We start from the raw sequence: 18,413 nt of genomic DNA on the forward strand, positions 1-18,413 counted from the left end.
AGAGGTGGAAGAACACTATTTCTAGAAATGAAGGGGCTAATGAATGCCATTGATAATATATGGAAATGGATTCAAACCATGGCCTGAAACCATGATCTTCATGAAATTTGGGAAAACTGAAAACATAGAGAATTAGTTTGAAAACACTATTTCTCATGCAATTAATAGGGAATGTGCTTCTCCAAAACAATGGAATAAACCAACAAAGAGGAAAAGAAACAATCCAGGAACACAATAAAGAAGAATCATTAGAAAATACTTCTTAGAATTTCCTAGCTAATCAGAAGGCTGAGATCTGAGGATGACGGTTCAAAGCCAGTCCCAAGCAGGAAAGTTCGTGAAACTCTTATCTTGAATTAACCTCTAGAAAACAGGAAGTGGAGCGGTGGCACAAAGTGGTAGAGCACTAACCTTGAGCAAAAGAGCTCAGGAACAGTGCCCAGGCTCAGAGTTCAAGCCCCATGATGGACAAAAAAAAAAAAAAAAAAAAGAATTTCCAGGAGGAGAGCTATGCAGAGGGTTAGAGAATACTCAGTCCAGGGCAGAAGAGCAGAGAGGCTGCAGGAGAGACTGCTTCAGGATACTGAGAATAACAGATGTATGACCAAATGTTTGTGAAAAGATGTTGACAGTTGGTGTGGAGATTAAGTCGAATAATTAATAAATACATGGAGAAGAAAAAAAAACCCTCACATCCAAAGGAAACAAAAAGTTCTGCAAGAGAGAAATCATGGGGATACTGCAGGCTCAAGTGTGAACAATATTTACATAGTCATTGTTACTATAAACACTGACTACTGATATAACCAGAATTACAACACAACTATATTCAGAAAATGGAGAAATTTACCACTCAAGTTTCCATGTAAGTGAATAGTGGTGTAGAGCTGTTGATGAAAAAGGAAGCATTCTCAGGCTGGGAATGTGGCTTAGTAGTAGAGTACTTGCCTAGCATGCATCAAGCCCTGGATTCAATTCCTCAGGACCACAGAAACACAAAAAGCTGGAAGTGGCACTGTGACTCAAGTGGTAGAGCACTAGCCTTGAGTAAAAAGGTCAGGGACAGTACCCAGGCTCTGAGTTCAAGCCCCATGACAAGGGAAAAAGAACGAAAGAAAGAAAGCATTCTCATTTTTCCTGGTAAAAAGTCAATAAATAATGAATTGACACCAGTCTGGGAAAGTGGCTTAGTTGTAGAGTGCTTGCTTAGCATGAAGCCCTGGGTTCAATTCCTCAGTACCACATAAACAGAAAAGGCCAGTAGTAGCGCTGGGGCTCAAGTGACAGCCTTGAGCAAAAGAAGCTGAGGGACAGTGCCCAGACCCTGAGTTCAAGCCCCAACACTGGCCAAAAAAAAAAAAGGAAAAAAACAAACACATCTGTATCCCTATACAGGTGGACCCGTTGCAACAATGAGACGTACAAGTCATTATGTCAAAAACGAACTTTACAACTTTGGTTGGGGAGAGGAGGGTGGAGTGGGGAGGGGGGGAGAGATGGGAAGGGGAAACAAAGGAGGAGGCTACAATGCTTGATAAAAAATGTACTCATTATCTTGTCCATGTAATTGTAACCCCTCTGTACGGTATTTTCACAAAAAAAAAAAAAAAAAGAAATGTACTCATTACCTTGCCCATGTTATTGTAACCCCTCTGTATGGTATTTTCGCAATAAAAAAAAATTAAAAAAAAAAAAAACAAATAAAAAAACAAACACATCAAGCAGGGCCCCAGAGGCTCACACTTATAATCCTAGCTACTCAGGAGGCTAAGATCTGAGGATCACAGTTCAAAGCCAGAAAACTCTGAGACTCTTATCTCTAATAAACGACCCCCCAAAAGCTGGAAATAGAGCATTAGCCTTGAGCAAAAGAAACTCAAGTATAGCCTCCAGGCTCTGAGTTCAAGCCCCAGGACCAGCAAAAAAGAATTGACATCAATAAACATAAGCATAACATTTAGAAGTATAGAAGGAAACGATAAAAGCTGAAGAGATCTCAAAAGACCTCTAAAGTAAACTTCTCTGTAGAAACTACACTTGTATTAAAGATCTTACAGCTTGCTTGATCATGAATGACTGATTTATCTTGCATTATTTTAGGCCTTTTTCAAGCCAATAACCTTAACTCTATATAACTAGTAGATAAACTCTTTGAAAGTGTTGCTAACCTCTCTGTAGTTAGCAACAACCCTAAAAGCTAAGAATGCTCTAAGATAAAAGCTGAAACTACAGTAGAGATTTTCCTGCTTTGAGTAGCCAGTCTACCTGATACCTAGATTAATACAATTGGTAAATGTATTGATTTAGTTTTTCCTTTTGGTCTATGAAAATTAAAGTTCCTGTAATAACTTCTTTGATGGAAGATGCCATTCAAGGAAACCTGAATCAATGCTCCTAGGCTTGGATCACTCAATATCTTTGCTTAGAATAAGCTGTTAATCGTTTTTATTTTTTATTTTTTTGCTAGTCCTGGAGCTTGAGCTCAGGGCCCGGGTACTATTCCTGAGCCTCTCTGTGCTCAAGGCTAGCACTCTACCACTTGAACCACAGCGCCACCTCTGGCTTTTTCTGTTTATGTGGTTCTGAGGAATTGAACCCAGGGTTTGATGCATGCTAGGTAAGCACTCTACCACTAAACCATATTCCCAGCTCTAGCCTGTTATCTATTTCCTATATCCATCATCTCATGACATGCAAGAATCTCAGTCTTGGCTGGGAATGTGACTTAGTGGTAGAGTGTTTGCCTATTATGCATGAAGCCCTAGGTTCAATTCCTCAGTACCACATAAACAGAAAAAGCCAGAAGTGGTGCTGTGGCTCAAGAGGTAGAGCACTAGCCTTGAGCTGAAGAGCTGAGGGACAGTGCTGAGGCCGAGTTTAAGCCCCATGACAAAAAAAAAAATTCTCAAGGACTTTCCCGCCTCATCTGGCTTTGATCCCAACCTCCTGAGTAGCTAGTATTACAGGCATGAGCACTGGTACCCAGCCCAGCCAATAGTTTTAAATGGTTTCCTTATAGCATGTGGATTACCTCTTAAGAAATTATATGAGAATTTATATGGTACTTACAAGGCAGGAAAGTCCATGAGACTCTTATCTCCAATTCACCAAAAAGAAGGGAGTAGGACTGTGGAGGTAAAGTGCTAATCTTGAGCACAGCTCAGGGACAGTACCTAGGCCTAAATCAAGTCCCAGAACCAGTGAGTGCACCCTGCCTCCCATTAATCTTAGATACATGAATTTATTTTGGCATTCTTCATTCTATTCCACTAATTTGTCAGGCTTTATTCTAGTACTGACCCACACTTTATCAGTGACCCTTTGAATAAAATTTGAAATAAGGGAATAAATGTTCAACTTTGTGCTTCCCTCCCCTTATATTTTGATTGAGGCTCCATTGAATTTCCCTATAATGTCATGATCAGTTAGAACTTGATTGCCTTGAATTTTTGGAGTCCTTACCATAGTAACATTAAGACTTCAAATCCTTAATTGTGGCCTTTTCCCCATTTATTTAGGTATCCTTTATTGTTTTTTTTTCCGGTTGTGGGGCTTGAACTCTGGGCCTGAGCACTTCAGCTCAAGATGAGCGCTCTCCCACTTGAGCCACTGCGCCACTTCCAGTTTTCTGAGTGGTTTATTGGAGATAAGAGTCTCATGGACTTTTCTGCTGGGGCTGGCTTTGAACCGTGATCCTCAGATCTCAGCCTCCTGAGTAGCTAGGATAAAAGACATGACCACTGGTGCCTGGCCCCCTCATTTCTTTATTTGCTCTGGCAGGTTTTTCTTCCCTTATAAAAGAGGGAGAAACTTTGTGGCCTTTGAGCATTAAGACTTTTTGTTTGTAGTGGGGCTTTGCCTCAAAGCGAAGCCTCTACCATGTGAACCACAGTGCCTCTTACTGTTTTCTGGTGGTTAACTGGAGGTATGAGTCTCGTGGGCTTTCCTGTCTAGGCTGGCTTTGAATCAAGATCCTCAGATCTCAGCCTCCTGAGTAACTAGGATTACAGATGTGAGCAACTGGTGCCTGGTTTAGACAATTCATTTCTCGTCTTCATTTTTACCTTAAACTAGTACTTTTCTGATATAGGTTAATCTTGACTCCTTAAGTAGCATCATAATCTCCTTATATTCTCCTATACAAAACATGTAAAAATTTATTTGCCCTCTGGGACCATTTACTATGTAATGCCTCATTACAGGAAAGCTCATTTCCCCCCCTTTTCAATCTTGATTCAGTTGAACTTGCTCATCATTCCTTTTCTGAAATTTGATCTCTCTTCTTTCCTCTTCCCTATGGGGATGTTTGCAGATAATAAAATCCATGAAAAACTCCCAGACACTATGCAGTCAGATTCACTCACTTTTATTAGGAACAAACACAATATCAGATGAGTAGAAATAACTTCAGAGTTGATATTAAAAGAAATTATTTCAAAATCGTTAGGTTACAAATAACTGTTGCACATTAAAAAAAAAATCCCACCCAAGGAAGCAAATGGAATCCTGCATGTTTTCATAGCAGTGAGTATGCATTCTCTAATTGTGTCTGACTAGTCAACATTTACCAGATGATTCAGTCTCTCGAGAGAGAATGATGTACATTAATGATGTTATCTGGGACATAGGCAAATATCCCAAAACGTTTTATAAAGAGCATTTGTCATGCTTACACCTATCTACCCATTGGCTTAAGTCAGGATTATCATCCCATTTTCACAGAAGTAATATTGAGTCACATTACAGTTATGTGACTTGTCCAGTGCTATGGTTTTAATTTATCCCACAAATCATGGGTTGAAACTTTAATCCCAATGCAACTATTGAGAGGTGGGACTATTAAGAGGTGATTAGGTAAGGATTCTACACTTAATAACATCTTTATCTTTGGAGTGGACCCATTATAGTCTGCGTGATCACAGTGGCACAATGATAGGAGGACCTGGCCTTACTAACAACAGAGCATGGCCACCTTACTTTCTTAGCTTTTTGTACCAACTCATTTCAAAAAAAGAATAAAGAAAAGACAAGCAGGACACTAGCAAACCATGGCGGGGGAGGGGGGGGGAACTTCAATCCTAAATGCTACAACTATGTTTAATTAAAAAAAATACTGTAAAGCATGTGCATTCAAATTACTTTCAACACCCATCAAATATGGTCACTTCATGAAAACAACACTAAGAAAAGTTCCCAAAATGAAGCCCAGAAGGAAATCCTTCAGATTGATATACAATTAATCCTCTTAACAGGCCAGCTTTTATACTGCCATATCTGCAGGCTCTCAGGTTTTAAGGGACTCCACAGAAGGAGTTAGGGCAGGCTCAAATGCAATACTGTTTAGAAAAGAGGTAAGGCACCCAAATAAGTTGTTAGCACACCCACAAGGCAAGGACTGTTAGAAATTCACTTGATCTGAGTTTCTCATTAACGTGTCTTGTGAACTGAGCTTTATAGTGTTGAAAAGTGTTCCTTAGTGAGCTGGCACACCTCTATCTACACAAGCACATATATGTTGGGATCCTTGTCTTGTGTAGGGATATGGCATGGATCAGATCCTTAGAAAAGAGCTGGAAGGGAAAACTGATTTTATAGTCCACATTATATAGCAGGCATCTAATGATCTGTGCAACTATAAAATCACCCAAAAGACAGTCCAAAGAGGGACACAGATCAGCAAATATAACCTACTATAATCTTCCATGAGATTCATTTCTATTCTAATTTGCAGCTCAAAGATAAAACTGCTTTCATGTAGGCTAGTCTCTGTATTCTTTATTCAGTTACCCCAAGAAGGCCCTTTCCACTATTGGATCTCAACCTTGGATACAGCATTTGGTATTGAACATTGACAACCCTAATACAAAAGAGCTAGGCTTTTACACTGATGACTGAGCTATAAGGGACAGGAGAGGTTTGTGGTCTTCATAATGCTGACATTCTGTGTTATTTCCAGACTTCTATCCTATTGTCTGCCCAAGACCATATGATATCCAATTACAGTAACTGCTTCAAATACAGTTTTTCCTACCAAGTTCAGGATATCTCATCTCATGTCTCAACCCAAGTTGTGCAGCAGAACCTGCATCCAGGGACTGGGGCATTTTTTTTTCCAATGTGAGGCACTTGGGAACATGCCCTTGCTTCTTGTGCTTCCTATTTAGGACCATATGCCTTCCTCCTTCTACAAGCATTGCAGTATCACCTGGGAACACTGACTGATTAGCCCAAGTCACTGCTGAACATTCAGAGGACGTTGAGCATGCTCTCTTCTGCTCTGACCCACACAGAGGTGACTTAAACAACAAACCATCTTTGCTCCATGGCTGGCTCACTGCACATTATGAGCCTTTGTCTTGGCAATGACTTTTATGAGATAAGAGTCTAAGCCAGGGATGTTCCTGGAGGATTTGTTAAACTTTTCCTTTAAAAAGTTTCAGCATGGCAGAAGCTCCAGGGATGGAGGTGGAAAGATCTGAAAGCCACAGGAAAGGGACAGCCAGCCAAGAAATGGCATTGTTTGCTAAAGAAATACATTGGTATCGTGTCTAGGAGCACTGCATCTCCAGGTTAGGAAGCTTCCAGAACAGTAAATCATTCCCCTGTACAGACTCAGGGGGCTGTGAACCCAAAGAAATGTCAAAGAACAGACAGAACGAGGAGAAAAGGGACAGATGTAACAGAAGCAGCAATTCAAAATCATGGTGGTTGATTAAAAGATTCCTACTCTGTCTGGAAGAAACTTGCTTTTTCGAATGAAAGGAGAAGCTGGAATGAAGGGAGCTAATACTTGTTTCTCTAGAGAGCACTCTAACTGTTGAATCAATCCCCTGGCAATGTTTTCTCAGAGTCCTTCCTTTGGAAAGTTACCTCATATATGCTACCTACAATTCTGCCTCTCAACCTTTCCAGCTGTTGCCTGGAAGGAAGAGGTAACTTGGATAATTCCTCCTCTCCTTCAAATGTCTTAATATTTCTTTCTCAAAGGGAAATACCCAAATGAATATTTACTTGTTGCAATAGAGGTTTCTATGTCTACATATGCTTTAACTTTGATCCAAGATTACCTCCTAAAAAATACTTTCAACATTGGATAGTTGGAAATGCCACAGCTGTCTTACTGACTCTAAAGTAGTGACAAAATCCTGAAGATGGGTAGAACAGGAAGGTGGAAGAAGTTAGATGAGCATCTCATGGACTGCTAACACTATGAGGGCTTTGCTCACCAATTCTGTAACCAAGCCTGAAGACTTTTTCTATAAAATAAGAAATCTCCTTGCTATTCAAGAAAGATAAAGCCCTCAGACTATTTTTCCTTCTTTATTCTCAGCCTAAACTATATTGAGACATCGAGGTTAAGTGCTGTGTTTGAGAATCACCAAGCTCCATGGATATCACTTACTCTAAGTCAGTAGAGAAAGGCTACGCAGAGGCTCTATACCTCTGCTAGGCAAGCAGCTGGCTTTGATCACAGCAAGAGCTTCGCCTCGCCTAGTTCCCACCTCCACCACATTCTAACTGTTGAATCATATCTTACATGCTGAAACTTGTCCCCTGGCAATTTACCTGCCACGTAAGCTCTCTGCCAAATGCAATTATTTTTTATTCCTCATGGCAATACCTGGACTGAAGAAAATTAAGAGGAAAATTAAAAGATTTTCTTGGATCTCTAATAAAGAATAGCTCAAAAAGAGTTGTCCCCAGTCTTCACTTTTAGGTTTTAAAAAGGCTGGTAGGCTTTGAGGTGATGTAGACCTATGGCTGACCATAGTGGCCTAGGAGGCAATGAAGAAGACAAGGATGTTTATAGAAACAATGCAAAGCAAAGGACAGTAATAGAAGAGAGAAGAATATGTTTATCATCATAAAGGAGAGTTGTTGCCTTTCAATACTTATGCACTTTTAAGACACTGTACTAGAATGGGTTAAGATCATCATCTTTAGCATCCTGGTAGCATTATTCAGTAGTTAATGAATGAAACATTAAACCTCTGCCCAGATGGCTTTTGCAACAGGAACTTAGAATCTCAGCCACTCTTGTAGCTTCCATCTCCAGTTCTTTTAATCCTGGCCAGGATGGCAGCCTTGGATACTTTCTTCCGGTCATAAGCCAACCCAAGGGCAGCCATGCAATCGATGAAGAATGTGGTAAAGTTGAGGCTCCAGCGGTACTCACTGGCGGAGTAGTCATAGGGGAAGGAGTGGTGGTAGTTGTGGAAGCCCTCACCTGGAAGAGAAGCAAGAACAGTTAGGGAGCTTGGTGGGTTTCTGCTTCATCCTTGGCCCTCTTACCTACCTAGCAGGGACTCTGTACCTTGGAATATCTTGCTGTTACTAAGTAAACAGATGACACAGTGTCTTCTACTCTAAAAAAATGGATGACTTCAGAGTATGCTTAATTGATTAACCAAGAAGTCCTGCTTACCATGTCTACCCTGGAGCCTTAAGGAAAAAAAGATTCCCTCAGAATATAAGAGGAAGAGAGAAGCTAGTTCTTCAGGGAAAAAATATTTTACACTGGAAAATGCCAAAGCCTCAGTAAATGCTGGCCAAAGATCCCCTGACAGTGAATGTCTTCAGGTAAGGAGGAAAGAGTCTAAGTAAGAACTTTCACTATGGGGTTGGGAAGGTGGCTCAGTGGTAGAGTGCTTGCCTTGCACGCCTGAGGCCCTGGGTTCGATTCCTCAGCACCACATAAGCAAAAAGAAAAAAGTTCGAAGTGGCGCTGTGGCTCAAGTGGTAGAGCACTAGCCTCGAGCTGAAGAGCTGAGGGACAGCGCCCAGGCCCAGAGTTCAGGCCCCACGACTGGACCCAAAAAAAACCCAAACAAACAAAAAAGAACTTTCACTATGCTTCTTACAAAGGTGAGTAAGCAGCACACCTCTCAGAGCACTAGTGCTCTCTGTAAGCTGAGAGGTTCCATCAAAATGGGCAGTGACAGCCAAAATTCAGAGGAAAGGAGCCCAGCCGGGAGTAGGTAAGAGAAAGTTTGGAGAAATGAGTTAACAGCTGAACAAAGTAAGGAGGTGACTACCACTAGAAACGGATGGTCATGAGGAGGCCAGAACTGGAAAGCTCATTCCACTTATATACATCAGTCTGTAGTATTCCACATGTATGAATCTCAGATTGTACAGTGTAAGTCATTTGTGTCAAACATGAATCAAAGCAAGAACATATACAATGGTTTATCATATACATCTCCTAAAAAGAGCAGTTCTGATCATAAACATGGCCAATGTTAGTGTTATGAAAAAGATGAGCCTAAGTCTGTAAGTTGCCTCTCTGTCAGAGGAACAATAATTCTGACAACTAGTGAGAAGAAGCCACTGGGGCTGCACAGGATAAAACTAATTCGACATCTTAGGCAAAATATATTCACTTGGAAGAAACTGCCATCAAACTATCTGCTTTATCAGAGGATCCTAATAGGGGAAGGGAGTGACAAGCACAAAGTGGAAAACAAGAGACAGGGAAGTAGGTGAGAAAAGGTCACCAACATATTAATATATTAACATCACTAAAAGGCAGTCTATCCTTACAAGGATGGCACATTCAAATACAGGAGGAGCTAAAAATACTTCAAATACAGCACACTTGAAGTTTCCTGAACTAAATTATAAGCATCCCTCATTTTATAGCATGGTTAAATGGAAAATACTAGGCTTGTAGGCCAAGTAGATGACCTTGCTTTTCAACTTACACATCACTTGTCTCAAGCAAATCTACACACCCATCAGAGGTGACTAGAAAAAGGAAACTTAAAGGGGCTAATTATAGATAATAATTGCAAATCGTTTCACAACTTAAAATGTTGAGTAGAATGATTTTCCACTGTTTTACACAAGTGTTGTTACCTGGCTCTTACAAAAGGATTTCCTATTATATTGTCCCTACTTTTATTGTAGAAAAACTGGCCCACACAGGATCTATAAAAACAGTTTATTCTAGTTCTTCTGGAGTCTAGCCAAGTACTCTCAACAGCAGACCAAGAGACATAGTTGGTTTTGCTGCACACTTCCAACTCACCCACAGCTCCCAGTGAAACCAAGATGTTCTCCCGAGAGCTAATGTTCTTGTCATATGGGCGGTATCCATAGAGGTGGGCAGCACTGTTCACCAGCCAGGTGGCATTGAGCACGATGGCATATCGCAGGAAAGTGGCAACGAACAAGCTGTGTTTAAAAGTTTCACCCCAACAATACCAGGGCACCAGGGTGGGCAGGATGAAGCACATCAACAGGAGACCAGGCTTGTAGTACCTACATGAGAGACAACAAGGTGTCTGTAGAGAGGACTCACAAACCTACCTGAATTGTCCAGTCTCACTGGACTGGGCTGTCTTTTCTCCTATAATATGCATCCATTGGTGCAAATATTATCGAGAGAATGTGGTAAAAAGTCCTTTGGGCACATGGTGTCACCTCATTTTTTTTTTTTTTTGGTCGGTTGTGGGGCCTGGGCACTGTCCCTCAGCTCTTCAGCTCAAGGCTCTACCACTTGAGCCACAGTGCTACTTCCAGCTTTTCTGCTTATATGGTGCTGAGGAATTGACCCAGGGCCTCATGCATGCAAGGCAAGCATTCTACCACTGAGCCACCTTCCCAGCCAACTCACCTAATTCTTTAACTGAGGCAAATGGAGGCAGTAAATGACTTCATTGGTTCATTTATCATTTTAGTGGGAACCCATGGGGTAAGATTTAAAACACCCATTTTCTGATTCAAAATCTATTGTTAGGTCAGGTGCCAGTGGCTCACAACTGTAATCCTAGCTACTCAGGAGGCTGAGATCTGAGGATCACGGTTCAAAGCCAGCCCGGGCAGGAAAGTCTGTGAAACTCTTATCTCCAATAAACCACTAGAAAAGCAGAAGTGGTGCTATAGCTCAAGTGGTAGAGCGCTAGCCTTGAGCTGAAGAGCTGAGGGACAGCGCTCAGGCCCAGAGTTCAAGCCCCCCGACTAACCCCCCCCAAAAAAATCTATTGTTAAAAAAAAAAAAAGAAAAAGAAAAAAAAGAGCATGAGGCTTAGAGAGGCAGGATCAAGTCACAGCTAGCTTCATCAGCCAAATTCTGATGCCTGTCTGCAGTCTTGCTAATGCCTCCTAGTTCTTTGCTCTACTTTTCCTAGTATCCTTGACCATAGGCAGGTCTCTGTTCCACTGTAGGCCCCGTCTTTCTTCAGTCACTTGTAGACATTACCATTTCAAAATCACTGGTTGTTTATATCCTTCAGTCATTGCCTTAAGCTTTTTTAAAATTTTTTTTTGATGCCAGAACTGGGACTTGAATACAGGGCCTGAGCACAGTCTCTAAGCTCATTTGCTCAAGGCTAGTGCTCTACCACGTGCCCCACAGTTCCACTTCCATCTTGTAGTCCTTTTTTGTGTCATACCTTAAACTTCAAGAGGACTTCATTCTTGGAACATGCTTGCTTTGATTCCTTCTGAACTTTGTTTTTGTTGTCCTTGACAATAGCACTGTGAAGTCTCTGTTCATCTGTTCTTTATTCATGAACCCAAACCTGAACTTGTATAGAAAATGTCCCTCTTCTTTGTACTTCTCAGGCACAGAAAATATTCTACCTTGTGTGATGATTATTAATTACTTGACTTACTCTTTCCTCTTTCAATAGGTGTTGTGGTCAAGTTACACTCATCTTTGTATTTCTATTCTAGATAAATACAAAGGAATTTTAAGTAATTTGGATATTCAAGCCAATAAATCATTTGCTATTATTATCTAAGTCCTAAGAGTCAGTGAGGTCCCCAACCCTATGTTCCAAGGTCCACACCCCAGCTCCATCCTCCTTTCACTCACCTCCTCTGGAACATCACCAGTTTCTCAGCTTTGAGGTCAGACAGGTCCAGCAAACCACCCTTCTCTTTGACAGCTGGGTGTTTGCGCACAAGCAGCCAACCCACGTGAGAGAAGAAAAAGCCACGACGGGAATTGTGAGGATCAGCATGAGTTTCTGAGAACTTGTGGTGGGCGCGGTGATCTCGGGCCCATTCATACACGTCATTCTGGATGGGACAAAAGAAGAAACTAAGCCTGAGGAGAGATGCCCTTCAGGGAGGATTGGAGTGCCCAGATGTCTGCAAAGGCCAGAGCTCTCAGCCCAACTTCACAGTCCTCAAGTCTCAAGCTACAAAGGAGGTTTAGGGGAGCCTGCTCTTTCATGAGTACTTGCCTGATGCTTATGTAGAAAGTCAATTTCCAATCCCAAAGTACAAGAATAAGACTGCTATTCCTGGCTATGTAGTGAGGAGAAAGTAGTAAGTCACAGTGCTCAGAGAGTGTCACTGATATGAAGCTGCAAATCCTAGAATACAGCTCTATGAATAAAGGTGCGTGAGCTCCATCATTAGCAAAGAACATGATAATTCTTCAAACAAGAAATGAGAGTCATAGCTGGGCAATGGCAGCTCATGCTAGAAATCTTAGCTACTCAGGAAACAGATCTGAGGATCATGGTTCAATGCCAGGAAAGTCAGCAAAGTCTATGAGACTCTTACCTCCAATTAACCACTAAAAAGCTGAGTAGAGCTGTGGCTCACGTAGTAGAACACTAGCCTCAAGCTGAAAAAGCTCAGGGACAGCACCCAGGCCCTGAGGTCAAGCCCAAGACCAGCACACACAAAAAAGGGGGAATTCAGCCTGGCACCAATGGCTCACGCCTGTAATCTTAGCTATGCAGGAGGCTGAGATCTGAGGATCACGGTTCAAAGCTAGCCTAGGCAGGAAAGTCTGTGAGACTCTTAACTCCAATAAACCACCAGAAACCCAGAAGTGGTGCTGTGGCTCAAGTGGTAGAGCACTCACCTTGAGCTGAAGAGCTGAGGGGCAGTGCCCAGGCCAAGTTCAAGCCCCATGACCAACAAAAAAAAAAAAAAAAAAAAGGAGGGGAGGGTTTCCTAGACTTTCATTGGACCCAATCACCAGTTGCCTTCATTCTGTTATAAACTTATTGCCTCAACAAACTTTAAAATTTGGCAAGTATAGCAGCCCCAGATAAGACCACAACAATCTATATAACCTCTCATAGTACTTAGCAGTCAGTGCCATGAAGTATTTGTTCTTGTTATCTGCATCAACATAGTTCCTGAATTGTGTCATCTCTTTGCTATTGACCTTCTGTCTCCCTTCCCACTACACACCTTAAATGGGATAGTTGCTATTAATATTCCACAGTGCAAGGGAAGAAATAGATATTATGAGAATGTTTATCCAAGGATACATGGTTTAAAGGTAGCTTGTTTGTCAAAATGCTGTGTATGCATATGGGTGCACATGCATATACCAGTCCTCAGGCTTAGAACTCAGGCTGAAGTATCCCAGGCTTGATGAACCTCAGCACTGAGCCTATACCTTAGGTGACCACAGGCAACCACAAAGGGCCATAGCTGTCCTGCTGGAGCTCCCTCTAGCTCCTCAAAGGGGTGGAGACAGTTGAGTTGCTCCAGCTGCTCACCTGGAATGCCATGGTGTTGGCAATGATGAGGAAGAGCCTCAGAGGCAGCCGTGCTTTGTAGGTCCGGTGGCTCCACAGGCGATGAGCCCCTGCTGTGATGCCCAGGGCACTAATTATATAGTATAGGTAAACTGTAGGAAAAGACAGTGAGGGAGAAATAAGAGGCAAGTTCCATTAGGAGAATCATGCTAATGACACTCTTCTGCTGTCAGCTGTTGCTTTTTTACCTTAGTCTTTGGGGCCTCATAGTTTTCACAACTTGAAAAAAAAATATGACCTCCCAGCCTCTACACTTAAGAATGGGGATAAAACTAAGCACCCTCAGGAATTAGTGAAACGGAAGTCAGGACAGGCAATAGATCCTCATTATTGTGCAATTTTCAACGTCAAACTGCAGGAGCATTATTCAAGGTCCTGTCTCTGACTTTCTGATCTTCACTACAGTTTTCTCAGTTGCAAACTTTTTGTCCTCCAGCTTAGGATTCATAGCATTGGTGGTCTGAAAATAGCAGCTAGAAAAGTTTAGGCAATGGCCAATTGGAAGACACCAAGTGCTAAGTGATACAGGCATGGCTATTTACCAACCAATACAATAACATTCCAATTATGTAGCAGGTTGATATGGCGGCAGTATGTAGGAAAATCAGCCCTGCATATAGGCAAGCTTTACCAAGGTTGTTAATACTCTCATATTCACTACGCACCTTGAATGGGACAGTTGCTATTAATGCTTCACATTGCAATGGAGGAAATAGATACATACATATCCAAGGATATGTGGTTTAAAGGTAGCTTTTCTGTCAAAATGTTCTGTGTGCACGCATGCACATGGCAGTCCTAAGGTGTCAACTCAGAGGCTGGGTGCTATTCCTAACCTCTTTTTTGGGGTGTAGGGGGGTAGTACCTGAACTCTGGGCCTGAGCGCTGTCCCTCAGCTCTTCAGCTGAAGGTGAGCACTCTACCATTTGAGCTACAGCGCCACTTCCGGTTTTCTGATGGTTTATTGGAGATAGGAGTCTCACAGTTTTTCCTGCCCGGCTGGCTTTGAAGCGCAATCCTCAGATCTCAGCCTCCTGAGTAGCAAGGATTACAGGCGTGAGCCACCAGCGCCTGACATCTCAACATGTTCTTATGCCACTTTACTATGTACCAAAAACCCATGCCCAGTTTTCATATCTATCCTTTACCATGTCTCTATCAACCCAAATTCTCACTGCCAAGCTAATTCTAGAATGCATGGACATGCTCAATGCTGGCAGGTGAGTACCTGGACATTACCCTGCCTCTAGGCCTGCAGGCTCAGGACATGTTACATATGATCTCTAACAGGGAAGGTGGTACTGGGTGAACCTGTATTTTTCTCTGTAAAGCAGCTTTAGAAGTCAGGAATTTAGGCAGCAGTAGAAATTCTTAACAATGTTCCACTACTAGTGGGCAGCTGGAAACAATGGTTGCAGTGGGAGATAACACCCAGTGAACAAACTGTCCTGTGTTCTGCAGCCAGAGATAACAGATTCCTAAACAGCCTCTTCCCTTTTCTCTCTCTTACCTCCTTCATCCTATTGTATTCCTTCTTCTTTGTGACCTCTGGGAGAGCCACTGAGCCAGCATCTATCCCAAGACAAATTGTAACTACAAACTCGTCTGAGGTAGGATGGCCATAAATGATAAATGAGCTAGGATAGGCCCACATGGTGTGAGTTCTTCCCACAACTATAACTGTACCTGGAAAAATCAAACTGGAACTAGGACCCCACAGTAACCATGAAAAAACAAAGAACTTTGGGGTCACAAATCAGTGTCTCATGCTTGTAATCCTAGCTATTTAGAAGGCTGAGATCTAAGGATAGCTGTTTGAAGCTAGCCCAGGCAGGAAAATCCATGAGACTCTTTACTTACAATTATACACACACACACACACACACACACACACACACACACACACACACACACACACACACACACACACACACACACACACACACACGAGACTCTTTACTTACAATTACACACACACACACACACACACACACACACACACACACACACACACAGAGAGAGAGAGAGAGAAGGGAGGGAGAGAGAGAACAAGGAACTTTGGGCAGAAGCCCTAAGCTGAAAGTAAAGGAAGCCTCCATGTTTGTTTCACACTGCAGGTGGCCCTGTCACTTGCTTCTAACAAGGCACACCATGCCTTCTAAACAGGGGAATTGACCAGACACAGGCAAGGCACTCTGCAGCCTGTTCTTCAGATAACTTTAGGTTTGTTAAACAGAAGGCTCAGGTCACTTAGCTTCATTATGTCCCCCAGAAGAAGAGAGTCTATGTCTACACTGTTAAACAGTAGGGAACAGTGCTGCTCCAAATAGAATTGAAGGGTTCTCTCCCTCTAACCTCAGTCTTGAATTAAATAACAAAAAGCCAGAAGCAAAGGTATGGCTCAAATGGTGGAGAGCCAACCTTGAACAAAAACAGCCAAGGAAGAATGTGAGGCCTTGAATTCAAGCCCCATTTCTGGCACAAAGAAAAGAAATACTAGGAGGCATACAACTAACTGATCAAGGATGACTTAACAAATCTCTTTTTTTTGTGCTAGTCCTGGGGCTTGAACTCAGGCCTGGGAACAATCCCTAAGCTTTTGCTCAAGGCTAGTACTCTACCCATTGAGTCACAGCTTCACTTCTAGCATTTTTGGTAGTTAGTTGGAGATGAGTCTCATGGGCTTTTCTGGCCTGGTAGCTTGGAACCAAGATCCACAGATCTCAGTCTCCTGAGTAGCTAAGATTATAGGCATGAGCCACTAGTGTTCTGCAACTTATCTAATCTTAACAAAGTAGAATTGCCCCTATTTGTTACCTGGAAAACCTATGGTCTTGAGAACCTGCCTAACCAGCCTTTCTATGCCTGACCTCTAAGAGAGCTGCTATAATTGAGAATGTTTCAGAAAGCTTCAGGTTTTCTTCTGGGGAGGGACTCCTGACTCACTGTATCTGAGAACCAGAGGAGTCTATAAAGTTCCCTGATCCTCTTTTCTGATTCAGGCTTCAGGAGCAGAGGTAAAAATTTCCTGCAAAGGGCATGTATGGGGACAACCAGTTTTCCAGGTTTCTCTGCTCATTCTCCTGAGTGGTCTTTACTTTTGCCTTGTTAAATTAACTGTTAACCCTATTTTTTTTTTAAGAGGCATTGTGGACACACAGAGCAGCCCTATCATGAGCCCATATCCAGGGACCCTTGAATTGCTGAGATAGATCAGGGCAGGGAAAAAGCAAGGCTGGGAGAGGTGGCCAGGAAATTGTCTCAAACAGACAAGCTCTTTCAGGGTTAGCCCTGCACATGGTTCCAGGGTTCACTATTCAACACCTGTTTTAAGGGACCCACGCAGAGCCAACACTTGTGCATCCCAATTCCATTGGGTTCTATTCCCACCTGCCTCTGGCAAATAAAATGTCTGGGAAACCTGAGAGGGGTCACTGCCTGCTGTGGGACCGCACCTCATTAAAGAGCAGGGAGAAACCTGGGCACTGGCTCAGGAAGAGGAGAGCTGCTTACCCCAGAGCCAGGTGTAGGCCTTGCAGCCAGGAACCAGGGTGAGCCCATAGAGGGCTCCCAGGTGCAGCAGAGCCATGAGGATGATGTTTCTCCACACATACTCAAGCTTCGGTGGGGGGCCCACCTCATCCTGGTAGGTGGGGTCATAGATGTCCTCTTTCATTTCGGGGCGGATGTCTTCTCCCAAGTCACGGGGCATCTTTTCCATCCTTTCTTCTCCATTCTGCGCTGTGATGGTGGTGGTGGTGGTGTAGGAGCTGGAGATCTTAAGGAAAAGGAGTGTAGAATTAGGCGACAGCAGCTGCAAGCAGCTGCAGGAGCAGCAGGGGGCACTTTGCTCTCTAAGGCAGCTGGGGGTGGCGTGGGGGAAGGGCGTAATGCAAGCCAGACCCCCAATACCCAGGTTGAATGAAGGGTGAGTGTACCCCGAGATGGAGCAGGGGCAAATTTCCAGAAACTGCACTTCAATTATGGTTCCAAAACATCACATTGAAGGGGGAGAAAGATTATTTTCAACCCCTGGAAACACAAAGGAAATCCCCGCACGTACACATAAAGGATCGGGTTTTACTTTTCTTTAAAGCCTAAAGACACAAGATGGGGTATCTAGGGCCCATGTTAAACATATACTTAACCACCTGGAAGCTAGGGAACTTAAACTGAAGGCAGCAAAACTCGAAAAATATGGCTAAAGGCTGGATTGTCTCTCCAAACCAGTTACCTAGAGGCCTAATCCGCGTCTGCTAACCAGCCGGGTGGAGGCCATTTCTGGGGAACTCACCTCTTGCAGCATATGGGCTGGCATCTTGGCTCTCGGATGCCGCGATCACGTTTCCAGAACTGAAAGAGTAATGCTTTCCTTTCTTAGGCTGGCTGGTATGCGGCAATTCAATTCGATGAGCAAGCTCTCTGGGAGTCCAGGCCGGAAATTGCTGTGCTCTGGGGCTGGAGCTGTCTAAGGGGAAGGGGGAGTGATAGAGACCAGTATATCCTTAAGTCCGTTTTTATCGATTAACGATTAGCGCAAAACTGACGGGTCGAAGGCACCGTGCGCGCGCGCGCACGCGCGCGCGTGAGAACAAGGGAAGGAAAAGTCAGGACACAACCCACAAAAAACGCAGCTGGCAGCGTCCGGAGATCCAAGCATCGGGATACTGCAGACAACGCGCAGTCCCATCCCCAGCCCCAAGGGAAATGCTAATGAAGCGTCTGTAAACTCTGGTTAGTCATTGGCCAAGGGGAATTTGGTACCACCTCATCCTGCTGTTTCCATTGGCTCGGCACAATCGGCTGTTCCCTCGGCCGCCAACCCTTCCCTCCTCCGCCCCTCTTTTTCTGCATCTTGGCTTCTCACCAATAGGCTGCTGGTCCTTTACCCAGCACCCC

General features: G+C 43.2%; 1 protein-coding gene across 1 annotated transcript; it reads right to left on the reverse strand.

Annotated features, from left to right (window-relative positions):
* Nucleotides 1-4,350: 4,350 nt before the first annotated feature.
* Nucleotides 4,351-18,206, reverse strand: LOC138808963 (acyl-CoA desaturase 1-like). The gene is made up of 6 exons (XM_069995333.1): nucleotides 17,809-18,206; nucleotides 17,028-17,292; nucleotides 13,476-13,606; nucleotides 11,822-12,027; nucleotides 10,031-10,263; nucleotides 4,351-8,227 (listed from the first exon to the last, which is right to left on the reverse strand). Exons 1-6 carry the CDS (start codon nucleotides 17,830-17,832, stop codon nucleotides 8,028-8,030), a joined length of 1,059 nt encoding a protein of 352 aa, XP_069851434.1. The 5' UTR covers nucleotides 17,833-18,206; the 3' UTR covers nucleotides 4,351-8,027.
* Between the last annotated feature and the right edge of the window lie 207 nt (nucleotides 18,207-18,413).

The sequence above is a fragment of the Dipodomys merriami genome, unplaced genomic scaffold, assembly GCF_024711535.1.
Source record: "Dipodomys merriami isolate MVZ:Mamm:240054 unplaced genomic scaffold, mDipMer1.0.p SCAF_102, whole genome shotgun sequence".
Taxonomy (NCBI): Eukaryota; Metazoa; Chordata; class Mammalia; order Rodentia; family Heteromyidae; genus Dipodomys; species Dipodomys merriami.